General features: G+C 40.9%; 1 protein-coding gene across 1 annotated transcript; it reads left to right on the forward strand.

The window, feature by feature from the left end:
• Positions 1 to 477: 477 nt before the first annotated feature.
• Positions 478 to 18,692, forward strand: LOC142406247 (carbonic anhydrase 2). The gene is made up of 7 exons (XM_075494881.1): positions 478 to 649; positions 1,232 to 1,429; positions 11,767 to 11,885; positions 13,299 to 13,391; positions 14,165 to 14,227; positions 15,271 to 15,426; positions 17,830 to 18,692. Exons 1-7 carry the CDS (start codon positions 616 to 618, stop codon positions 17,947 to 17,949), a joined length of 783 nt encoding a protein of 260 aa, XP_075350996.1. The 5' UTR covers positions 478 to 615; the 3' UTR covers positions 17,950 to 18,692.
• Positions 18,693 to 26,562: the final 7,870 nt, after the last annotated feature.

A 26,562-nucleotide genomic window follows, 5' to 3' on the forward strand; every position in this document is an offset into this window, starting at 1 on the left:
CAGCAGGGGATCGCAGCGCCGTTCCCCCGCACACGCACGTACACGTACACACTCACACGTACACACACTCACACGCACTCACACCCGCGCACGGAGGCGCGCACCCGCCGCCCGCCCGACACCGGCTCCCGCCGCGCTGCCCCCGGCCCGCCGGCACCTCCCCAAGGTCGCGGCGCTCCGCAGCGCTCCGCGTAGCGGCCGGGCGCCCGCAGGTGCGCAATGCGGGGGAGGCGGCGAGGCAGCAGGCAGGCAGGCAGGCAGGCAGGCAGGGCCGCCCCTGCCCCTGCCCCTGCCCCTGCCCCTGCCCCTGCCCCTGCCCCTGCCCCTGCCCCTGCCCGGCCTGCGGCCGCTCCGCTCCGCGCTGCACCGCCCGGCTCCCGGGGGCGCTGCCGGCCGGGCCCGCCGCAGCTCCGCGGCCGCGCCGGATCGCGGATTATAAGGGACCGCTCTCTCCGCCCCCAGCGGAGTCTCCCTCCGCCCCCGCCCGCGCTCCCCACCCCTTCCTCCGGCCGCGGAGAAGGGCATGGAGTTGGCGGGAGCCTATAAAAGCCCTTGAGAGCGCGCCGGGGACACGGCGCTGCGACAGCCTCCGCGGACACAGCCGGGCCGCGCACCATGTCCCACCACTGGGGATACGGCAGCCACGACGGTGAGTGCCCGGTGGGGTGCGGGGCTCCGGCCGGCCCGGCCCGGCCCGGCGCGGGACACCTGCCGGCAGGTCCCCGGGAGTCAGCGCCCGGGACGTGCCCGCTGCGCGTCGCACCGAGCCCTTGCCCGGAGCGGGAATGACCTCGGAGGCGCTTTTTTCTTCTTCTTTTTTTTTTTTTCTTTTAACCTTGAGATGCCACCTGCGCCTGAGCAGCCAGCCAGGCGCGCCGCGCGATTTGCCTGGAGCATCTTCTGGTCTCCTACTGTCATTCCTTTACTTCGGTAACGGCGCAAGGAAGAGGGGAGGACGGGGCGCTGCTCCAGCAGGATGGGGTGGCCTCTAGAAGGACTCCCCGGTAAAACCCCAGCCTCAGCCTCCAAGGCTCAGGGACTGCTGGGTCCCTGCCTTGGTCCCCGGGAGGGATTTCCCCTCCTCTGTGTTGCCAGCACCGGCAGCCCGCACAGACGGTACATTATTAAAAGGCCAGTGTTAACCCTCATTCTAGAAACCGGGATCTTTTAACACTTATATCCCCCGAACTTCGTGTCTTTTCCCACTGAGCTGCTCTATGCTGTCTTGCAGGACCTGCTCACTGGCACGAACACTTCCCCATCGCCAATGGGGAGCGCCAGTCCCCCATTGCCATTAGCAGCAAGTCCGCCAAGTACGACTCCTCTCTGAAGCCTCTCAGCTTCAGTTATGATGCCGGCACGGCTAGAAACATAGTCAACAACGGGCATTCCTTCAACGTGGAGTTTGATGATTCTTCTGACAAGTCAGGTGAGACCTCGTCTTCATGTGCAGGGGTGGAGATGGGAGAAACTGCTACTAACACTGCTGCTAAAATGTCTACTGAGGCCATAGGGTTTTTTAAAGACAAAAAATACCAAAGTGTTTTGGCTTCAGGAAGGTCAGGATTCAGCCCTTAGGATTCAGCATCCCACACGGCTCCTCTAGACTAGAAGGATACTGAGCTCCTGTTAGAAGAAAACCAAGCCTCTCTGGGCAGTTTTGAGCTGCCCTGCTCTAAACTCCAGAGAAGTGAAGTGCTTTATGTTTGTTTAAATTGGAAGGATTTGGATAAGAGCTCAGCTGTGGAGAGAAAAAAAAAGATGATTATTTGACAAAAACAGTTTTAGGCATAGGTCATCATAAGGTACCGACCAAATGGTTAAAAGAAGAGGCAAAATACATCATAGGAAGAAACTGGCCTTAAAATACCAAAGGATTACAGTTAACAACTTGAAGTAGAAATAGTTTGAAAATAGTTTTGTTGGTTATCAAAATATTATTTCATATTTCTGAAGCCAATATGCTCCCAGGTTAGCACAGAAACAGAGGAATGATTAGAAAATACCTCTTTGTTCTTCTGCAATTTAAACAAGCATTATCCCTGACATTTCCTGATGCTGGACTTTCCAGATAAAGATAATATATCTGACACATTCCTACAAAGTTTGCTAGCAGGCAGTCGTTCCACAGCATCTTACTGTTCATCGTACTGTATGGTGAAATTAAGCACTGAATCCTGCAAACCTTTTAGTAATCCTTACCGAAAGGAATGGCCGCGTTGATGGACAGATGGAACCCAAGCTGCAGTTGCAACAAGGGTTTTGTAGGTTGTCTTTAATTGTAGTTTTTTCAGCTGGCTGAATTTGCAGAAATCATCACCGTGCTACAAAGAATGTGCCTCTATTTTTAATTTAGACAGCAAAAACAATCCCATTGTAAGTCACTGCCTTCTCTAGACACTGCCTGATTTAACTTGCTTGAGCAAGTGCCCTATTTTTCCTAAGTGTTTCGTTGGCAATATCATTTAGGGAATGGTGCTGAAAACAAATGATCCGTGCCTACTAAAAATGTGGGGGGTTTGCAGGTAATGTAATATAGCCGTATAACAGACGTTCAGCATTGCACGAAGAATTTGACTTTGTATTTTAATTACAGTCTTTATACTGAGCAATATTAAGTGGTCAGCTATAAGTGTTCACAGCTGTATAAATGCACATAGATCTGTGTATAATTTACACAGAGCATCCACATTAATATTTGTACGGTTTTTAAAAAAAAAAAGGAAAAAGGTAGCACTGAGGAGCTGAATGCATGTTCATTTTAACAGTGTCATGGGGAACAAGGTAAATGATTCAGAGTACAAAAAAAGGGATTGTTTTCACCAGATACATGCGAGTCTGCTCTCACTGAGCTCTAAGGAAACAGGTTCAGGTCCTCACAGTATAACAGAACTATTATGTGTTCTGTTTGTGTGTGCAGAAGTTTGGAAAGACTGTGAAAATTAGGTTGTATTTGGTAACTTGGGAGGAAAAAATAGCAGGAACATATAATAATCTAAAGAAATGTCTGTAGGAAGAATGCTTTTTATGAGAAAAGTCGGTGCAGAACCAGAACATCTGTGACAGGGATCCTCTGACAGATACGCAGTGACACAGCTTTCAGAGTGGGAGGATAGGAGATGCAAGTAGAAATACTCTCAGTAGCTCTATTAGTGAATCAGAAACTGGTTATTCTTTAGAAATAAAAGCATTAAACAGATCTCTGAGGCCAGGTGAGGGTGGATCCTTCAGTATCACACTTACTATTGAAAATTACAGCGCATAGAACCTACCTGGCAGCACACTTAATGGCTTCATTTGTATGCAGTTAACTAGGTAACCTACTTTCCTTACACAAAATAGAGCTCTCTGGCTTGACTGTGCTTGATTCACTCCTATTTCTGAATTTGAGACTAACTATAATATGTGTACCAAATTCTTGGTTAGACATCCCACAACAGTCACAAGGAGAAACTATGTGAAATTATGTGATGTGCTGGTGTATTTTACAGAAGACAATGGTACAAAATCCTGTAAATACTTCCCACAGGCTATAGTGCGTGCTCCTGTGAGCTGTCCCATGTGCAGTAATGAATTATCTGTGGTAGTAGGCGCAAAATGAAGCAATAAGATCATTGTGCAATTACTCATGTCTTGAAGATTATTCACAAACAAAGAAGTAGATCCATCCATTAAGAATCTTCAGGCTCATAACTAATGACACTGAAGTAAACTGAACAGCAGTTCTAGGTATTAATGTCTGTTTGACTCCTGCTCTTCAAGGTATGCAAAATGATTTCTTGCAATTAAAAATACAGGTAGTAATAGTATAGTAAAAATAGGTAAGAAAGCTAAAATACATTTTTGGATAAAACTCTTTGAAAGTAGTGGTTACTTATTTATTTGTTTCAGAAAATATGTAATGTGAATACTGTTGATCACAAGTAACAACAAGTAGATAATCAGAATATTCAAAGTTTTGATGTGAAATATTTTCCCCAAAATAAAAGGCTCTTCCTCTCAAATGTATATTTGTTACATTATGTGTGTGCATACAAGAATATGTAGTATAAAGCTTCTGCCCATATCAGTGAAAAACTAAAATTCTAAAAGAAAATATAGGATTTCTTAAAATATCCCATCTATATTCTTTAGCATAGTAAGAATGTAAAATAAAAGTTCAACTTTTTAAACAAAAATAATCTATGTGCAATTTATGTGACTAGTGTATCTTCACAGAAGAAAATACTTTCTTGTCTGCTCTTAGAAGATCTCTTTACTAATAGGTGGAGCTTTATAGACATAACTCTTGATTCAGGTTGTAATTATGCCTATGACCTATACAATTTTCTCTTACAATGATGTTTTAACAGAGAAGTGATGTTAAAATCTTTGTGATAGCTTTAGAACCTGACTTTGTTTTACTTCCTTGTTAATTTTATTAGATATGCTTAGAAGTTACTAAGCATGGTTAAAAACCCTCTTCCTAAGCAATTACCCCCAAATCTTCTATTTCAGTTCTTGTAGTGCAGCCTTTGAATTCCTTGGGCTACGTGACAGTTGTTATATTCCAGAATACACTTCTAAAGGCTCTGTCAATTCCGAAGTGAATCCCCTTCCTATTTCACAGTTGCTAGTTGGTAGAAATGGAGTATGGGAAGAAAAATCACAAATCAGCACTGCCATGTTTATGAACACTTTTTTGTTTGCTGAAATTCCATGATTTTCTCTTAGATAAAAGGATGTCTTCTGTCTTGTTTCCTTGCAGTCTTTTGGAATGTTTTCTTGGACTTGTATGTAGAAAGCAAGCAGTAAACATCCTCTTCCACTTGTTACTTAATTTATTGTCTTCAGTTTTTGCAGTTGCTTTCTTAGTTCTCATATCCACTGTCTTTTAATAATGGTGAAAGCTCAAGTATTGGTAGGTATTCATTCTATAACTTTAAATAAAAGCAAAAATTCATTATGATAAAAGTGTCACTAGGAATAAAACTACAAATTCAGGTTCATCCACTCTTGTATCCTAGGACCTGACCTTCCATGTACAAGTGAAACAAATGGTGCTGCTAACCATTAAATTATAATCACTTTATTTTAGGAACTTTATAGCAAAGGAGTGTCTCATTAAGGGTATTTATTTTATCATATTAAACACTTTATATTACCGTCTGCTGTAAGGACAAGCATATCATTTCACTTACTTTAAAAGGCAGAAGTAAATGGTGCCTTCTCAGAGCTGTAAAACCACAGGAAGTGACTTTGCTCAAGAAAGCCTCAAGAGCCTAAAAGAAGGTTTTGTAACATACTTGCAATGTGTTCTCTATGTAAGTTTCCCAGAAAACTTTTCAGAATTCCCCTAAAACCTGAAATTCAAATGGGAAGTTCTCACAGCAGTAGGCATTGTATCAGTATTTTCTGATCATGTGTATGATGAGCTTATAAAAGGAAGAAGTCAATCAGCAATTAATTTATTTCGTAACAAGAATGTTAAAATATTATATTTTAACTGTAGAACTTGACAGAAGTGAATTGCAACTGTGGTGTGAGGCTCTAGAGACATTACTAAACGTACTGGTAATTTCTGCTGGTGGATGAGTCTCTTAATTACTTTCTTTTCCTTCATAGCTGCTGAGCTAGAGATAACATTGAAATCCAAGACAGAGTCCCAAGTAAATCTGACACTTTTGCAGATATTCAGTCATGGTAGAACTTTAAAATGACGAGGAGACCTAGGGAAATGAAAATACTGTATTGACCTTGGAACTAGCACTGCCTGGGAGGCTTTCAGTAGTTGTAATCAAATACACTGCCCAATTCTTCCTATAATTGTAAACATTAATGAGGAAGCTTCAACTGTTGAATTATGACTCGCTGTAAACAAACCAATTTATCTTCTTATATTTGTTATTCAACAGCCAGTGCATTAGCACTTCTTGGTTGGCAGTGAGTTAGTTTGAAAGTTGTGCCACTGTTGCTCTTTTCCTACACTTCTGCCTCAGCAGGTAAACTGAGGAAGAAACACGCAAGTCTGCTGTCCTTAAGGCACAACTTTTAATCCAAGTTACTGCCACTGGGCTATTTTTAGGCTTCCCAGCTGCGAAGATGTAACATTACCTATGCCAGAGTAATATTCCATGTTATCAGTATACAGTCATGGATTGAAGGTCCACAATACAGTATAGCCTAAGCAATGTGTTGACCCTTCTGAATCATAAGTCAGGGAACTGATTGCTTATAGCTTATAGTATTCAGAGACCTGCCCATGTGTCACAAGTACTTCTGTGCACTGCTTGCCTAGAAAGTCAGAGGTCCCAGAGGGCGTGTGATCATTAAGTCATTTCTCTAGTGAACTGGGATCACCAGAAGCTGCAAAGCCTACGTAAGCAGGTGACTTGAGAATAGTTCTAGTGCTTCCAGGAACTGGAAAGGGAGGTGAGGGGGCTTGAGATCAGTCCTGCATGTTTCAGGCCTTCATTTCTTTACAGAGCCCAAAAGTGCCCTTCTTTACCTACATCAACTTTTTTTTTTAACATGCAACTTCTGGGCAGAAATTTGACATGGATTGTGTGTTTAAGAATCATGGCAACTTCCTTCCCTTCTTCCAAATTCCTCCTCCAGAGGTGCTTCTAGTGCAAAACCAGGAGAAACCAGTCAGCTGTTATCAGATAGGGCCACTTGGAAAAGTTAATTTTTCAGATGTAATGAAGCTGTGTGCCAGATGTCACCCTGACTACTCTTCCCAGCTGATATATTTGTTCATTTACCTATAGGCATGAGGGACTGCTGCATACTTAGAGGAGGCGATGCTCACACCTAAAGTTTGTTCATCTTTCATTAGATCTCAACGTAGTATGACCACCATGTCCAATACACAATTTTCAGTACCGTAAGCAGTCACTGAGATTAGTATTGTAGCTATTATCATCAGAAATTAAAACAATTCTTACTTTTAAGAGAATTTTAATGCTTCCAACTCAGTTCTTACAAAGTCATTGTCAGCTCATATGATGTGAAACATGAGGATTGAAGGCTGATCAGGGAGTCAGTACAGCACCTTACGACTCTCAGAGAATCTCCATTTAAGAGACTACATGAGAAATAAACTCCACGGGTCCCAGGGAGTGGGAGGGAAGTTAAGAAAACTAGATGACTTTGTATACTTAAGCAAGTCAGAGTCTCTCTGGCTGCTACCCAGTCTGGATGAAGTAGTTCAGCCGAGGTGAATCAGAATCACTGACCTGCTGCGGATACACATTTCTGCAGACTTGCTGCGTTTTGGCAGATGTTTCATTCTGGTCTATCTCTGTGGAACATCCTTGTTGCCTTATCAGGCTAACCCTCTAGCAAGGTCAGAGTGGGGTTTTTTTTCTTATGAGATACCAATTATGTAGTTTTTCTCTTGGTGAAACTCATTATAGATGTTTTCTGCAAGTATCATCCCTACAGTCAGATGCTTGCGTGCTGTCTTGCTCTCTTGCTTGTCATGATACAGCGTCCTAGGAGGAATGTCTGAAAGAGATAACATAAAGAAGGAGACATCTCACAAAATGTGACGCACTGTACTCCACGTTTCACAGAAGTGACAGCTCACCCTAACTGAACTCTTCAGTCTATCGGATGGGGAAGCCCATCCTTGCATAAGAACACAGGACTAATCCCTGAGCATCCTCATAAGAGCCTTTTTTGTGCCATTAATAGTGCATGGTGCTCAAGACTTTTTTTTTTTTCCCCTCAAGTAATGCTTCATTACTTTGCCTCCTCAAGGCCTGTTTTCTATCATACAGATGTCTGTGTATACACAAAAGCTTACAAAACATTAACATTAATGTATATACTATGCATATATTTGCATACACACATACCTACAACATCATATACATGTGCACATCTACTGTAGGCTGATACAAAATCGTGGCTTTCTTTATGCCAAAGCAATGTGTGTGCAAGAGGGCTGTCCTCAAAGGCAGATGCTTGAAATGTCCTGCTGCTAGGTTTTTGTTTGGTGGAACCTCAATTAAAACTAAATTTCCTAAGTTGGGAGCTCTGGACATCCGTTGTGCTGTAGTGGACCCATTATATGAGCTACTGGAAGGAGCTTTGCTGTCAGTGATTTCCATTTGAAGAATATTTTCTCATTCTGCATTTTCTCAGAGTAACAAACTTTAGAGTAGTATTTTTCTTACCACACTAATTTGTGTGACAGGAAGGAATTCATTCTAACTCATGAAATGGTTTTGTAGTTCAGCCATTTCGATTATTTCTTTGACAGGTTTATTGCCTTGATGAGATTTATTAGTCTCCTGCTCTGTATAGAGGAAACATCCCATAGGAGGTAATTAAATAACAGTAATTCCATAGTATTCCTGCAAAAATTCACAGATGTGGATGTTGCCACTTCCTGAAAAAAAGGTATGAAGTGGTTCACAGTATTTTTTACAAAGCTGTTCTGTTCTACACAAGTAAGGTAACTACCCGCTGACTTGCCTTTACATAGAATGGTGAAGTTGTGTGGCCTCAGTAAATAGCTGTCCCAGATGCATCAATGTGCCCTTTGATTTCTGTGTGTTTTCAAATATCCTAAGAAAGTGTAATGGAGACAAATGGAGTTCACCTTCTTTATCCAAGAAATCCCACAGACATAAATGGACAGTTTGTATGGTTATTTGACTTTCCAAATTAGTGCTGCTGATGCTTATGTTCACTTAATTTAGAAAATATTATAAGATCATTTAATAACAGTGCAATATATTATTGGATGTTTCTAGTATAACTTCTCCAGTAAAAGGTAGAAGGTTGAAACCAGTTACCATTTCTTAATCTAAGCAAAGTAGCTCCAAATTTGTATCACTGTAACATTTCAAATAACTGTCAAAGAGAGGAAAAAAAGTTGCATTTTCAAGCTTTTGCCTCTTGGGCTGTTACACATCTATGGAGACCAGGTTACTGATGTAGATTGTGTTGAGTAGGATGAACCTGTAAGACAAGAGTGTGTTTTCCAGGTTTTCCAAGGTGCTGTCCTCACCTTGCATCTGAAGCTGTGCGATATAACAAAAGGGAGCACAGCTACATATGTATTTCCAGGATGGCGTACACTAATACTAATTTCAAAAGGAAGGGAGCTAATGATGAGATGTTCAAATATGGATCAGAATTTCCCCATCCTTCGTAAAAAGGGGATGGAAAGGTTGGACTTCTATCATCAATGTGGCCTGAATCAATGTTCATGTCACGTGGGACAGGGAAGTTCCCGGTGTGAATGTTGCTCTGATTCTCAATGAACTCTTACTTTGCAAAAGCTGGTAGCATTTATTCATGGTTTAAAAAGCTTGTGCTGGAAAAAAATGAAGCTCTAACATTTCTACTTTGCCTTTTAAGTTTAATTTTAAATTTTACTTTTTTGGAAAGGCTGAGAAGTATTAAAAAAAAAAAAACCTGCTTAATATAGGCTAGAACAAGAAGGGCTGTTCTGTAATTAAGCCTGCTGAATTTGTATTCATTTACACTAATCTAATTATTACTTTCTTTGAATGCTGTGCTGTGAGTCAAAATAAGCTAGTGCTGGATTTGAGAACCACAGAATGAGAAAAGTAAGCAAAAACTGCAAAGAGATTTTTCTGCATCTTTTGAGTTTTACAAGACTATAGCAAACTGTGTAGAGAAATAACACTGCAAATGGATTTAAGAAGATTGCATGGTTTTGCTTTTCAGCATGCTTTCCATTGATTAATAATGGCAGATTAACCTGTGCTGCGCTAGTGCTTTCTGAGGTTGAGGAATGGTGGAACCTCAGTCCATTTGTACCTGCAACGAGCAGCAAGTCCATTAGCCAAAGGAACTGAAACATTGCAACTCCATGGCATCATTTTTAAATGAAACGTGATATTGTGTGGACTAAATGATTTTGCATCTGTAAAGACGTAGAAACCAATTACTTCATTTTCAAAAGGAACTAATGCACGTTCACAGTCGCCGTTCTGAAAAAAAGTATTCTAATTTGTAGTCCTGTGCCTGAAACAGTTATGCTTCTTGGCAACTAGCACATCCAGAAATATTAAAGTAGAGTAAGATACGTTCCTATTTAATTACTTTAAGTAGCCATTCTTCTTTGTATCACATAGCTTGGCAATAGGTAGGGCTAGTCTTGGTCTGTTGGCTGTTCAGTGTTGGCTACAGTATTGGAAATTACAAAGACTGCAGTGGAACATATATTCACATTTTTCAAATAGAAGTATGTGTTGGGAGACTTCTAAATATATTTACCAAAGACGGAGCCCCAGGCAAATGCTAAATTTGTCCACTGAACCCAAATTTTGCATGTGTAAGGCACACCAGTGGAAACTAATGTGTTTTACGTATATCTTATATTTAATTTTCATGTATTCCATTTTTTTAGTTGAATCCTTCTCACCCCATTGCCAAGTATCCACGGCCGTTGTTGTCCATGCTTGCATATAATCAGAATTATTCAAACCTGAACAGACAGTGACCTTTTCCTATCTGCATTTGATGTATATTTTCACACATGCACGTATTGTAATAGTGTCTAGACTAATTGCAGACTGAGAGGAAAGCATCTTTACTCCACAGAACCATTTTGTTTGTGTCACATACACAGAGCACACTTACATGTAATAGCTGATATCAACACTCTTCTGTCACTTTATTGTATATATATATTTATGTATATATAGAGAGAAATTGATCCTTAAGTTATATAACGCTTCAAATGACATTTTAAATTTTTATTTATAATATTAACATCTTAAAGATTTAATTGTGAATTTGAGATGCTTAGCAAAAAAAAAAAAACCACGAACATGTGAAACCTTGCTCTAATAACTTAGATAAATAACTCTAATAAAAGTATTTGTTATTGTTCTGTGCTTTATGCTGCACTGGAGGAGATATTGTCTGTGCCTTGAGCATTTTGCAGTAATAGGGCTTGATCCTGCATATCATAATGGTGATTGGTCACAGTTTAAGTACAAGGTTAAAACTAACAAGCAGAGTAAGGGAGCTCAGGGGAACCTGCTCCTGTGTAATTGAAAATGTGGCTGGGCAATCCACTTACAGCAGTCCCATAGCAGGAGTAATGGCAGTGCTAAGTAAATGCCTCATTTCCAATCCATATTTTAAAAAATCTGCCTCTGCAGGCACTGCCATTCTCACCACCATTTCTTTAAACTCATTCTTGAGGAGTAAAGGATGGGAGAGACAAGAGATTTGTATTCACATTCTCTGCAACGCCTTGCACTGTGCCTAGCGCTTTAGCTTGCTGCAACCCATGGCTAACAGGTGTTTAGATTTATTTTGGAACCAAAAGCATTTTACTCAATCCAATCTACCACAGGATTTGCAGGATTAAGGCCTAAATGGATAAAGTGTCTAAAATGAAGGAACAGAGTACATTAGTAAGTGAAAGATGATTTGGTCTTCAAGCGTACTTTCATAGAATAACTCTATATGGGCCTCTTACAAAGGCTGTTCTTGGCCCTTTTATTTATTTGGTGACAGAAAAGTTACATCCTTAGCTCTCCCCTCGTCACCTGTAATATTAGCATGCCTGTTAAATTGCTGATGAAACTCTTGCTGTAAAGTCACTTATGGTTTTATATGTTTGTTATTGATTTTGGCATATTGCAGCAATGTACCATTGAGGACGATCTGGAGTAGCATGGCAGCATGCAGAGCAATGAGCTGTAATTCACTTGGAAGACTTGAGATGGACGTTCCAGTTTGAAGTGCAAAGGTTATGGGAGATGCTAATGGAGGCTCTTTGCTTTGCAGTGCTGCAAGGAGGAGCGCTGGATGGAGTCTACAGGCTTGCACAGTTCCACATTCACTGGGGATCTTGTGAGGGCCAAGGGTCTGAGCACACTGTGGATGGTGTGAAGTATGATGCAGAGGTAGGACATGCTTTACCTTCTCCAGTCTTTTGTGTATAATGAGTGGTGTTTTTTAATATTCCACCATGGTAGCAGCTTCTCTACAAATCTTCATAGAGCAAGAGATTGTGGGGGGTTACCATAGAAGATGGTAGGAGCAAGAATAGAGATTAGGATTGGAGGACTATTGTAATTTTTTTTTTTTCAGCTACTTCATATCAAAGGGACTACAGAAGCAGAAAAACCCACATTAATTATCCCTGGTTTTCCCCTGCTTTCTCAGTGATTCTTGAAAATTATGAAGAAATAGAATCACAGCACCTCTGTACACACACATCCCCTTTTCCTGGCTTCAATTTTTTAACATCAGAGACATTTATATAAACAACAGAATCATTTTGGGGCAGACCCTTTCATCTTTTGGTAGCAAAGAAGCAAAGGGAACTCTGAAGACGGCAGGTAGCAAAGTGAGACCATGCAGTCACTCTGCGTAATATCCTTGAGACTCCAGATGTCCCTTGGACCACTTAAGACTCTGTACTACAGTCTCACTACAGAAATGGAGTGACTTTAGTGCCTTGCATCCCACCTTTCCTTGTCCCCTGTTTAGAAATCTACCTCTGGGTGCTGTGGCAGACTTTCCCTTTCATAAATGCACATTGACTGAACAAACTTGTGATTTGCATTGATGGATAAAAGAAATGGTCCCACAAATTCATTGGCTCTGCTGCTTTTTCATTAAATAAAGTAGCTTTTGTCTTATCTGAGAAACTTGCCATTGCCTTACATCTGTTCACAGTGCCATAATTACGTGCTCAACTTGACTTGCAGATATGGGGAAACAGCCAGATGAACTTAAATTAGAAATAACTCAGAAATCAAAAATAAACATACATCCTGGCTAATGTGACCTGGAGATTCATTTTGCATTCTTTTCAAAGGCTTTCCAGAAAAGGACAGGACTGCTTTTTAAAAACAATCTAGATTGCAGATCAGATCTGTAGTTAATGCCTCTTCTCCTTGACACTGGACAATCATGTCTTTCAGTGTTGATAAGAACTCCAGATATATAGCATTAAAATACTATATCAAAATCCTGCAGGCTGCATGCAGGAAAAACTCATGCTGAAGATAACAGGAGTTTCACCAGACTAAAAGCAGAATGATACAGCCACAGTTTGCATTTAAAACTCATCTGGGAATAAGAGTGAGAAGCAAAATAAAATGCATGACAGAAATCTCTTTGCATAAATGGAACTTGAAAGTAGATGAATGATTCAACAAATTCTTAACTGTACACAAAAGTTTTTAAATCTCAGCAGTAAAACACCATCTGCTCTTAATGTTTAATAAATTACTTCCCTACATTCTCATTTGTAAAATATTGTGGATGGAATATCATCTTCATAGTGCTGCTTGTTTTCTTATTCCTAGCTCCATATTGTTCACTGGAACGTAAAATATGGTAAATTTGCTGAAGCTGTGAAGCATCCTGATGGTTTGGCTGTGGTAGGCATCTTCATGAAGGTTAGTTAAACCTTTTCTTTGTATTACTTGGATGAGTCCAGTATGTTAATTGTGTTGCAGGGGGACCTAAGAGCCTAAAATATAGAATAAGGCAGCATTATGTTACACCGCATAAACCCATAGCAAACTAGATGGTGCTCCAAATTTTTGGCTTTCTCTACATATAAGAATTGTACACCAGCCATGGAGTACGACTGCCATCCATCACTGTGGCAGCCCTACAGCAGCACACTTGCCTTCATCATGACAGTAACACTGCCATAACTCTTATCAGTGAAAGATGATGTGCGTAACTGACAAAGTTATGTGTGTATGAATCTGCAGTAGGACCAGCCTAAATAACGCCTATTTTTCTTTTCCTGTCATTGTTAAATATCCAGAGCATTTTGTCTTAATTGAATTGCCTTCACAGCTAGTTGAAGAAGGTGACTGTGCCCCAGCAGTGTGCACTCTGTCCTGTCCTCACTGTGTTTTATATAGGAGGATGACTTCTATGAAAAAAGAACAGCTCAAGTCCAAAAATAAATCCACACACTGTAAATGAAAATAGCTTTATTCTGTCCAGTGTCCTTGGCTGACCCATTTGTGCTGACTGTCAACTGGCATGATTTTACAGAGACAGCTCCAGCCACTTTTGCTGTAATACTCCTGTTATGTAATGAAATGCTGCTGGGAAAATGTACTATAAAATGTTTCCTTGAGAACTGTAACAGAAAACTAAAGGTATCGTGACAGTGCATGGTTATTTTCTTTTCATATGGTTTGTATTACAGGTAGGAAATGCCAGGCCTGAGATACAGAAAGTTCTGGATGCTCTGAACTCCATTCAAACCAAGGTAATATTTGCTGCCTGTGTTGATTGACACCAATCACAAATGTGCTGTGTTGACTTCTTCATAAAGTGTTTTTTTAACTTCTTCCCAGTCTGCTACATGTACAAAAGTAAAACAAACCTTCCTGCCATCAGCACTTGATGCTCCTGTAATGCTCTTAAATGCAAAAGAGGTTAAAATGAAGTTGTGATAGAGGAGGGAATACTAGAAACAGTGATCAGTTTGCATCTCTGTGACTACATTTCTCTGTTAACTGCATTTAAATGTATAGGGTAGGATTCATCTTCCTGATCTAAACTACTCTTCTAGGTGCCCTTTCTAGTCAGTGGTGACAGATGCAAAAGGCACCTCCCCTCACCTCTGCATCTGTGGGATAAATTTCCTTCCTCCAAGAGGGCATGCTTCTCTTGGCTATTTATAGAGGTTTTGATCACATAAGAAGTTTGATCAGGATATATAACTCTTAGGAAAAAAAAGCCTTTCTGTATCTTAAATATTGTGTGAAGCGTGTGTGTGATCTTAATGAGCTGAGTAATGAAAACCTAAAAGTACTTACTGAGTAAGGTACTTTCATAGTGGTAAAGTCCTGTGCCAATGAGAAACGTGGACAGGTAAGGTAAAGAATGAAACTATGCTGTCATCTTTGTCATCAGGCTCCCTTTGAGGTAAATGGATGTTGCCATTTACTGCAATGGACTCTCCAACAGGTCTCCCAGGTTCTCTATTTCCAGTGCCATTAGTGTACTTGGCATCTGAAATCTCATTGTTCCTTCAAGCAGGGTCAAATCATATCTCTAGGAGCACGGAACATAAATTCAACATTTGAAATGAGAAACAATGTCTTGAAAGTCTTATATTATAAGAAATATATTGCTGAAAGTCTTTAGTCCCAAACGTACTGTAGGAGGCACTCAACACTGCATGCCAAACTCCATTTCTGCCTTTCTCCAAACATGGAGCTCCCCACAGGAGACTTTACTACTGCAAGCCCGGCGTGTGTATGTGGTCTCTCCCTGACGTTAGCCCACCTCCTTTCTTTATTGCAGGGGAAGCAAGCTTCCTTCACAAACTTTGACCCCACTGGACTGCTTCCTGCATGTAGAGACTATTGGACATACCCTGGCTCACTGACCACTCCCCCACTGCTTGAATGTGTGATCTGGCACGTTCTGAAGGAGCCCATCACTGTCAGCCCCGAGCAGGTAGGTCTCCAATGCATGGTGCCAGTAGATGTGTACTGGAGTCATATTTATTGCTTTGGTTCAGCCCTCCTGGTGATCTTTGAAATGGCAGTTTATGTTACAGCAGAGCTCTGCAGGGTATTAGCTAGCATCACATGTCAAAAATATATATCTGAAGCGGTTATCCTTTTCTGGTAGGACTCTGCTTCTATGTGTGGAAGTAGAGTTTGCTGTAAAATGTAAGGCTGTCCTCCATTTGGACACAGTCCAGGGAAAATTTGAGGGGGGGTTAAAAATTTAATCAGGCTTTCCAGATACATGATTAGAACTGCCACATGGTAGAAATCTGGGAAATTTGTAGCATGCATGAGAGGACCCTTTGCACATGCAGAGTTAGTCTAGCATGTATTGTGAGCATCAGCAGGTTTGCTGCACATACACAAATCGCCTATCTGGGTATACTTGCCCTGAAAATACCAGGTTCACCAAGCATCTGAAGAGTGTGTATGCTGCATCCACAGTCTCACACCGTAGATCTGTAGTTGGTTTGTTGATCTTCCAGCATTTTCAGGACACAGAGCTCATTTTACAACTTCTCTTCAGCACAGAACAGACTGGGGAATCCCACGCAGAATTGTGACAATCCGAACAAAACTGCATTGTTTGGAAGAGAGAGAAAACTTGCAGATTCCAGAAGCCTGCTGCCTGAAAAAAATCCTTTTTTCTGTTGAGCAGCTTGAGGAGGATAGAGTCTTCCTAGTAGGAAGGAGCTCGTGCCAATTAAATCACTCCTGGCCTTAGCTTTCTGCACCATCCGTTAATGAAATTACGTAGAGGCAAGATTCCATCCTCGGGTTCGCATCTGTGTGCTTGGGAGATACAAATAGAATCTAGAGCCTATAAATATAAACTAGCCCTGAAGGGCTTTAGTTTACCCTTCAAACTCTTAAATCCCTTTTGTCAATGGCAGACATGCTAACAATATACACATAATTCTAGGGGTTTTATTCAGGTGATGTGAAAAAAGTGCAAATGAGCTGTTGTGGGACTTAACGTAATAAAAGGTAGAATAAATGACAAGGAAGAACTATTGGAAATAATAATTATAGCAATGATTACCATTAATAAACTGCAAGGGAGCATTAAAGTTGACACTATTTACTTGTTCTAGACTACTGGTATTGCTATTGATAGTCCAAGGTTTGCAAATATGGTTTTATTGTAGGGCAGGAGCATATTCAGCAAAATAGAGTTGTTTTTCCTACTACACCTACTTTAACCACCTACAAGTGGTAAAGATACCGCTTGTTTCTCCCACACACGCCCCTCCATATTACCATCGACGTTTGAAAGATGGATTTGAGATCAAAACAGTGTGTGTGGCAGCTTGCCTTTTCATTCCAAAGCTCATCAAAACAAGAAACCAAAAAGCAGAGTATTGACACTGGGTTTGAATTGAATTGTTTTTTCCAAAGATAGATAAAAGCTGAATATTACAGCAGGGTGTAGCAAGCCTGTTATCATTTGCTGTAGTGACGCAGCAGTTCCTGGCAGAGGTTGAGCTCTGAACTTTGTTCCGGTCGGTCCTGAAGGTAAAGTCCTCTCCTGGGCTGGTCACTGCTGGGAGCCTTCCTCCTTGAATGAGGGAAAGCCTTGTCTGCAGCCTGACTTGTACAAATCCTGTATCCCACCTACATATTTCTGTCAGCAGTTGCAGCTGTCTATGTGAGATCACGTTAGGGGCGGGTTATTATTTTGGCACAGTCTTTTACTTCGTTTTGGAGATGGTCTCTTAGACATCTCCAAAAGGTGTCAAGACAAAAGGTGCTTTTATTACATCAGGCTGTGCAAACACTGATTTTACTTTAGGAACAAGCACTAAAACCTTACAGTATGCTCCTATTGATGTGGAGCAGTTTTCTCTCTCACAGTATTTGAAATTCAAGATGATCTTGAATGAATTTGGCTGCTTTAATTTGACCCAAGGATAAGGCGTGGTTTGGTGGTGTGGTTTTGTTTGTGTGGGGGGGGGGTTTATTTTAACTGGATTAAAAAAATCCAACTTTCAAAAGAGCCAAAACAGTACAACTTGCAAAGGATTCTGAAAGGGTTTCAATTCAGATCTGGGTCAAGGACAAACGGCTCTTTGTCCACAGAATTCAGAAGATGTGTGCCTAGGTCTTTGTTTTCTGTGCTTTCTTAGTGGTTCTTGCTAGGATATTTTGTGGACAGGAGAGCCTGTGTCAGGGGCAGGAAATGGTGTGGATGAAATGCAGAGACTCATGAGTGGTGATGCCATCTCTAGACCCTAAGTGCTGGTGAAACTTTGAGTGGGACCTCTGGCTCAGGCCTAAGGTGTATAATTCCAATAGTCCCGCTGAAACAAGAATATGCATTTGAGGGTGTTTGTGCCTTTTTCCACAGATGTGCAAACTCCGTGGCCTTTGCTTCAGTGCTGAGAATGAGCCCGTGTGCCATATGGTGGACAACTGGCGCCCATGTCAGCCTTTGAAGAGCAGAGAAGTCAGAGCTTCCTTCCAGTAACCTCAGCGCCGAGTGTGCTAGAAATTGCTGTGTTTGTGAGGAACCCCTTTTGCTAAGCACAAATCAAACCTTTGCCATGTGTGCCCTGGCAACATCTTGTCTCCCAGATCCATTCTTTCTTTCGCTCTGCATCTAAAATGCCAGCTAATGAAATGTGAAAGGCTCTTGGCCAAATAGGAAAGGGTTCTTAAGGTGTGGGGTTGGGGGAGGCTTGGGTGTAGGGGTGGCTGTGTGCATTTTGGTGACTATTACTGCGACTGAGACTTTGGTATAACAAACAGTATGTTGGCTACTTGGGAAAGGATTTGGTGATAGTGAAATAAGCCATTTTAAGAAACCTCATCCACAGGTGTGATAGTACACATAACTAATGATAACTTGAAGCTTTGTGAAAAGCACAGGAATACAGAATCTAGATATGATTTAGGAAAAAAGTATTTTGAGAAAGTAAAACAAAGTGAATATTGAGAATTAGACTTCTTAGATTTTAAGAAACTGGCATGTAAATATTTTTGAGACCATTTTACATTTTTACCCATGCTATCAACAACCTTGATTATGTCTTAATGGTAGTGTTGGATTTTTTTAATTAAAAATGTCCTAAAGTAAGTATTATCTTTAAAAGTTGTTATTACCATGGAAATAATACAAAATACCTTTTCATTGAAATAATATATGCTCTAATTTAAAGAGGAAAATAATATTGTATTTTAGATAACTTCTCTAATAAATCTATACTTATATTTTTTGCTTCCATGCTGTTATTTTAATTCAGGAAAGGGGTCACTAGTTCAGGAAAGGAATCTGTTAGCATCGTTGCATATTAAGCATAATTACTAAACATAGTATATTGGGAATTGGTTTCGGTGACACTGAAGATGAATGCAAACCTATATGGATATGTTAGGAAATTTTCTCTAAGTAGCTCTCTGATAGACAGCAGAAGGAAGTGTTAGTTTTGAGCAATCACTACAAATTATCCTCAAAGTTGACTGCATAATAAAAGATCCCCTCACAAGAATTTTGAACAACATCATACTGAAGAATGGGCTTCTCCAAATCAGTTGCTTAAACATTACCCTTATGTGACAGCCAAAAAGCAAGGTGCCTCATCTTTATGTAGAACATCTGTTCAATTAGTTTCTCCAGCTAGACCAAATCTTTCAAGACCGTGTCCCCAGTGTTTGGTTTTTAGCCTCACAGTATCATAGCATATGAATGATTTCAACAGAAGATTTTTTCAACAGAAATATTGCTGAGCAGACAATAGCTTCCACTAACTTCCATTGCTGGATCCTTACTAGCTGATTTCTTGTGTTTTCATGAACACATATGCAATAGATACCTAAATATAAATCTGTTCTAAATACACAGGATCCAAACAATACCATAAGGGGCTACCCTCCTTCTCAGGCTCCTGGCTGTTGTGAGAAAAGCCATCTTCAAATCTCTCATCTCACTGGATTCTGGTCCTAGTTTTTAAGGCAACTTATTATGAGCTTCCTACCCCATCAGGGATCACTTTGTAATTTATAAGATATCAGCTGGGCAGACAAGGTTCTGAAACTCCTGGGATCTTGCAATGTGTGAGATGGGAATGAAGCCTTCTCAGAGTGTATACAAACATCTTTAGAAAACTCTCTCATATCTCCCCCTTTGAAAAGCTTCTCCATTTAAAACACCCTGCCAAAAAAAACCAAACCCCAAAATGAGAACAGAAAAACGAAATGTCCCTTTGCCACACGTCATTTGTTCTAAGTTCAGCTTTTCTGAATGGAGCTGTGGAGGTACTTGTCTCTTCCTACAACAGCTATGCTGACTAATTCAGGTTCTTCACGTTGAGTGGTTTGAATACTTTTCTGACTCTTAAGTGGCACCTGCAGGTCTGAGTGCTATACATGTGTCCCCTAAACAATGCAAGGGAGGTTACACCTCTAATTTTAGAAATATAGATCCAATACATTGTGGCTTAAAGCTGCTGAAGCAAGCCAAGAGGAAATACCTTACAGAATCACAGGATGGCTGAAATTGGAAGGGATCTCTGGAGGTCATCTGGTCGAAACCTTCTCTCAAGCAGGGCCACCTAGAGCAGGTTGCCCAGGGCCATGCCCAGTTGGCATTTGAGTATCTCCAAGGATGGAGACTTACAGACTTATTTCAGCAGGTAGGATCGTTTTGCTGAAGCTGAGGCGAAGTGCTTGTTAGCAGTCACAAACACTAAACTCTTTCCTGGAATTGTGCGTGTGTGCCAGAATTTGCTCTCAAAGGTGGCAACCCTACTCTGATTACATGTGCATAATGATTACATGTTATGGCACTACTAAAATTAGAAAATAAAATATGAGAGCCCTAGATTTTCAAATTTTAAACTCATATCTTGACAACTATAATACCCTGACTACTACATAAAAAGACTTTCTGAGAAGTGGTACCTGTACAGCTTAAATAGTATCCAGGCTGGTATGCGACAGAGAATGTGAACTTCTGCCTAATGGCTAGGGTGAAAACCTGGAGACGCCTGTGAAGTTCTAACCACTGCTGCAACAAAAAGTTCCATATCTCATACTCCATTGCACTTCAAGGTTACTCCGTAAATAATAATAAGTAACAGCAAAGACAGCCAACATCAGCCATATATTTATCATCTTGTTTGCATGAGCCTGTTTACCTGGAATGTTGCCAGTGCCATATGTTTGCCTTTGCTGAATATGAAGTACTTTTGTATTCAGCCAGACAATGCAATATGGTGTTAGTAAGTCATGTACATGGTGTACAGGAAGAGCCTGCTGTATGTCTTACCTGTGTGGTCTACCAGGGAACTCTGTTCTTAATTTTTTCTTTTTTTTTTTTTTCTTTCTTTTTAAGTGAACAAACTTAGAGAACCACCCCCAAAATCCTCCCAAAACCCTCTCTCTGGCATAAAATGGTACATGGGCTTATCACAAATTCACACTTTGCAGTTAGACTCTTCTGCAATGAATTGCCTTTTCAAGGAAGACATATATATTAAGGGCAACCCAGAAATGAAGAAAACGATTTCCCTGGCATTCATGATCCATTTCCTGAATGGTGAGTTCGATTAAGATAAAGGTGAATAGAACCATCCGGTTCTTCTTCCTGACCTCTGTTCTCCTTCACTATTTGCTCATATGAAGAGTTTATAATTAGGTCTTGCAATTGTTCCACAACAGGTTTAAAACCACCCATTCTAACATCACACTCAGACCTGTTTCAACTAGAAAACTGTTTATGAATTCATAATAAGAATAAGAGACCACTTTGGTCATGGAACAGAAGATGATCCACTGCAGGTAATTGTGTTACTGTCAAGCAGGCAGCTCTGATTAAAGGGAAATTTATTTAGAAGAAAAAAAAAAGAAAAGAAAAGAAAAAAGGCTAGTGTGTTAATTTGAAGTCATCATAAGATACTCAGCCAGCACTTTGATGGGGGAAAGAGAGAAGCACATTCACTTGCAAACTGTTCATTTTGCACAGTTTGTGATCTTGTCTCGCACTTGTCTGCCAGCTCCATGTGTTAGAACATTTTATGATTTCTCCACTGCTATTTCTAAGGGTTGGATGTGTCCTAGATTGACATGGGCGGGTAGACTGTGATTAGAGATGTTCCTTGGGAGATTAGATAATAATGCCCTGCTTGGAGTCAGCAATATTTATAGAAGTCCAGATAGTTTATAGAAGAGTATCACTCACTAAATGACAGCTTTAGGATTTTCTAACTCTTCAAAGAAAAGCCCTGCAAGCAACAGGTGTGTCAAATCAAATATCATAGAAACAAGCAGTGAGGAAAGTACAGGCAGTGGCTTTATTGAAAAATTCCCATGGACCCTCTAATGTCAGCCACTTCCTCTTCCAAACCACAGCATCTCATACAGTCGTGTAGCACCTCATGCCAGTTGCTTACACACTGAGTGTTTGATATATTTTAAGTCTATGTGGCAACTGGATGCTCCACTGCTGTTCCCCTTCCTCTTTCAGTATGATGGTAACGGGCTGTGCTGCCTCGGTGCCACTGATGGTTCGCTCAGGCCATGAGACTCGCCAGCCACCAACTTACTAAAGGTACGAGTGCAACAGGCGCATGTTTGAGGCCGTCATGGCTCCATACCAAACAGTGAGAGGTACAATGACAAAACTTTGCAGGGATCCCTGACTAATTTTAGACCACAAGTCTCACTATTTTTTTATCCAAGCCACAAACCAAAGCCATTTCGGGTACGTTCCCATCCCAGCGTGGATGACAGTGTAGTGATTCCCCCAGCTCTCATGTTCATCAAACATTGAGCTCTTCAGGATGCTCGCTTTAGTTCAGAGCTCGAAGCAACGTAGCTAGGTTGCCTGGGCTGATGGACCCAGATTCTCAGCAGGGCTCGGTGCTAACATCGTGTAGTTTTGTTGCTCCTCATCCCAGGATAGAGCCAGTTTTGTCCAGTTAGGATGTCAATGCACTGCAGCATATTAAACAATAAAAAGATATCCTCAGGACATTTTGAAAAAGGCAATATATAAGCCCAGTTTTTATAATCTTGCATGGTATGAGGCATCGTATATATGTATAAGAGGCAGTCACTGCTCTTTTGAACTCACACCCTGAAACAGAGAAGAAATGCGTTGAGGCAATATGCAATAAACAAGTGATTAGAGGAGACATTAGAGATGGATATTAACTACATATTTTTCTTGAGGGGTAGGTTTTAATGAGTCTTGTAACATCACTCGGTATTCAAGGACCCAGAAAATTTGCTGCGAAGTACTAGAATACAATAGATTATTTCAATTAGAAGGGATCTACAACAATCATCTAGTCCATCTGCCTGACCACTTCAGGGCTGACCAAAAGTTAAAGCATGTTATCAAGGGCATTGTCCAAATGCCTTTTAAACACTGACAGGCTTGGGGCATCGACCACCTTTCTAGGAAGCCTGTTCCAGTGTTTGACCATCCTCTTGGTAAAGAAATGCTTCCTAATGTCCAGTCTAAACCTCCCCTCGAACCATTCCCATGCGTCCTATCACTGGATACCAGGGAGAAGAGATCAGCACCTCCCTCTCCACTTCCCCTCCTCAGGAAGCTGTAGAGAGCAATGAGGTCACCCCTCAGCCTCCCTTTCTCCAAACTAGACAAGCCCAAAGTCCTTAGCTGCTCCTCATAGGACATTCCTTCCAGCCCTTTCACCAGCTTTGTTGACTTCTTCTGTCTGGGAAGCCCCAAGATCAAACAGGGAAAAAGAGTTTGTGTGGCACTCGGGTGCCTCGGACCAGGGATGACAGAAATCTTTCTCTGCAGTACTACACAAAGGGTGTCTCTGAGAGGCACGACAGACATGCCAAGGCTGACAAGTTTCACAGAAAGCAGAGCTAGGCTCTCTCTCTTCTGGACGCTGATCTACTAGCCCGAAGGCCAAGTCCAAAGGTTCAGCTCACTCCAGTAAGGTGGGAGGACTCCACCTGCAGGGTTCATCAGTGTAAGAAGTGGAACCCATGACCAGTAAGGATCCTCTTTGCTGATCATGTGCCACCCCATATACAGAGGAAAAAGCAGGCTAGTGTAAGGACTCATGGGACCTTCTCTCCCACTCTGCTCCACAGCTGGGCCTCCTCCAGTGCACCTAAGCAGGGAAGCACAGTGGAAGTGGAGTGCCCTTTCCAAAAAAAAGGAGGAAGGGTAGCCAATGATCCTGTTTTTGCAAAACTGTGTAGCAGCAGAATACTTTTTTGGAGTTACTCAAAGTTCAGGGAAGAGCTTCCTCTTTCCTCTGCCTAAATTCCTCTTCAACCAGCTGACTTGAACTTGATACAAGAAGAAGAACATGAGACTACTTAATAGGATGATACCCACATCAGGTGATGTAGGATATTATAATCTGGATGATGCATCTCTTCACCACTTTATTGATTGTATTTCTTCCAAAAGTCACTATAAATAGTCTAATTACATTATTCTCAAATGACAGCCTTAAATAATATATTCCTTGAATCAAAATCAAAACCAAAAGGCCTCTAGGTACTTGCACTGAATGTGTCTATTGGTTGTTTTAGTCATTAATAACCATGCCCCAAGAAGGAAGACAGAAATATTAAAGAAAACAAAAGCAGCATTTTGCAAAAAAAAAAAAAAAATAAAAACAAGGCTTGAAAAAAATACTATCCTCACTCAGAATGTGTTCCTGGGAGACATTTGAAAGGACAGCATTTTGCAGATCAGCTTAAAAGAGGGTGGTAAACATCATTTCCTCCTACTCTCTGTAGAAGTGCATCAGACTCTCTTAAATGCTTTTTGACTAGTAATGGAAATCATACCCAGACGGCATTTTGAAACTGAAGTATTTTAAATTATTTTAGAGATGTAAACAAGCACTCAATGAATGATAAAGCCTACAGATAAAAAATGCAGTAATCCCAGACTGAGTAAAATGCCCCTGCTGCGACTTCTTAAATATCATGTTCTGCTCTGCATTTCTCTCTCTGGAGAGAAACTTGTCACATCATTAAGGGTGTGGGGGAAGCAATATAAAAAATTAGGGCTTGATCATGAAAAGTCTGATGTGACTAATCACTGACATGAGTAATCCCATCCATTAATCGGTGTTCAATTGGTTTGCTACACTCCCTGCACAGGAAAGGCCATTCTCCTTTCATGAGGAATGGAGTTAGGAGACTGAATACCTGAAAGGTCAGGTGTCCTGGTCCTTTGGATTGCAGTTTAGGGATTTATCCTGAGGAATAGTGGGAAGGGGATAGTATGGAGGAATCACCTGTAGTAAAGGTGGCTAGAGGAAATGTCTTCATTTTTCCTCCAGCTTCACAGAGGTTCCCCAAAGACGTGAATGTGAAATGAGGACTGCACTACTCCCATTAGCATAGCACATGCATGGAGGGCTATTTTCAGGCCTCGTACTCCAGGTGCCAGTTTTGAGTTTACAACCATTGTAGTGGCTAAAAGACAAGAAAACCATGAATGGTGCAAGCTCCTGCTTTTCAAAGGCTGCCAGAGTGCCCTGTAGAGTCAATAGAGAGGTCACCAGTGAAGCACTGTATAACAGCGTGGCCTCAACCTCCATACTAGGACCTTGACTTTCCAAATATCTTACAAGCTCACAGTCTAGCAGGTAATGGGGTAAATGTAGACTTGCTGAAATCTCTTTCTCCATTTGTCACTCCAGAGATGGCTTCTGTCTGAATGGGGAGTGAGCTGGGCTGGTGAGACAGTCCACGTGAAGAAAGCTGACCATGCTCTTAAGTGGTTTGCAGGATCCAGCTCTTAATTTCTGTTGAGTAAAGTTCTATTTCCACCTAGTTATCTAATACTTGTAAAGTCCCTAGGTAAACGGAAATGTCAGATCATTCCCATGTGAAAATCCATTATTATTTCTCAGAGGATTTTGCAAGCACTGAGCAGCTATCTAAGTTGAAGAGAGGGGACTGTGAAAATATCTTTGCCTTTTAGAAAGAAAAATAGCAAGCAGGAAAAAAGTCTGAGCTTGTGGAATATTGAGATTATTTTCATTCTGAGGAGTAATTATGTTAGTATAATAATGACCTGGTATGTCATGCAACCACCATACTGTGTTTAATAAAGTTATATGATAATAACAAAATATATGAATAACGTTTTATTAGACCCTGGGCCTCATATCTCACTACTGCAATATGTCTGGCTGCATGATAAATGTCAACCCCAATTCATGAGAGGGAAAAGCTTTTCTTCCTTCAGCGCATTGCGCTTTCAGTAATATAAACCTTTGAAAGTGTTCATTTTTGTCATTCTGAGACCATTTGTCTTAGAGAGGATATGAAATAGAAAACCAATATACCAGTTATCACCCAAAACAAATAATCCACATAAAACCAAACAAAATATTTTGTGTTTAGTTAGTAGTTGCCTTATCTTTGTTTTCAACCCTTTGCACTTTGTTCAAAACTGTACCTTTTGAAGTGTTCACTACTAATAATAGGGAAAAACTGAGTCATATGTCTGCTCCAGCAAAAAATACTGTGCATTTCAGACACCAGACATTTGCTTATGGTTGCTTACAGGAACTAGAGATTCCCACTAGGGTTGAAAAAAAGCTTTATTAAAAGATGTTTCAAGGACTCAAATGAAGCTAATTGCCCAAGAGGGATAGGGAGTTGAGTAAAAAGCAGGCCTTGTCATAGACAGCCATCACTCCTAGTCATGGCATTCCCAGTGACTGAAGAGCTAATGACACCAGACTCAGGAAATTCACAACCTGCAAGCTTGATTAGGTAAGACAGCATGTCTAATCTGCATTTAATGAATGATTCAAGAATAACTTTAAGAGCCTAACTTTAAGGTAGCAGGGTATTGACAGAAGTAGGTACATGCTCTATGCACATCTTGTGACCTGGCTAATTATGGGTATCTGAAAAAGTTATTACACTTCTTCCATCCAGTTTCAAAATCTGTTCTCTGCTTGTTCTGCCAGCTAAGAAAATCTAGCATTTTGTTAAAACTTATGCTACTGTGTAAGCAGAGACTAGAAAATAATGAGAGAAAAAGAAAAACTGACTAAACCTATTATTTCTGCAGTGCAGTGTGGGCAGACAGATATTTATGCCTCCATAGAGTCCCAGA

The sequence above is a fragment of the Mycteria americana genome, chromosome 2 (assembly GCF_035582795.1).
Source record: "Mycteria americana isolate JAX WOST 10 ecotype Jacksonville Zoo and Gardens chromosome 2, USCA_MyAme_1.0, whole genome shotgun sequence".
Lineage (NCBI taxonomy): Eukaryota > Metazoa > Chordata > Aves > Ciconiiformes > Ciconiidae > Mycteria > Mycteria americana.

What these genes read in the sequence shown, in the direction of transcription:
- LOC142406247 (XM_075494881.1), top strand. Translation starts at nt 616, where the DNA reads ATGTCCCACCACTGGGGATACGGCAGCCACGACG. An exon ending in TGGTAGGCATCTTCATGAAG is followed by an intron (nt 13,392 to 14,164) that starts GTTAGTTAAACC and finishes TTTGTATTACAG; the next exon opens with GTAGGAAATGCCAGGCCTGA. An exon ending in TCACTGTCAGCCCCGAGCAG is followed by an intron (nt 15,427 to 17,829) that starts GTAGGTCTCCAA and finishes CTTTTTCCACAG; the next exon opens with ATGTGCAAACTCCGTGGCCT.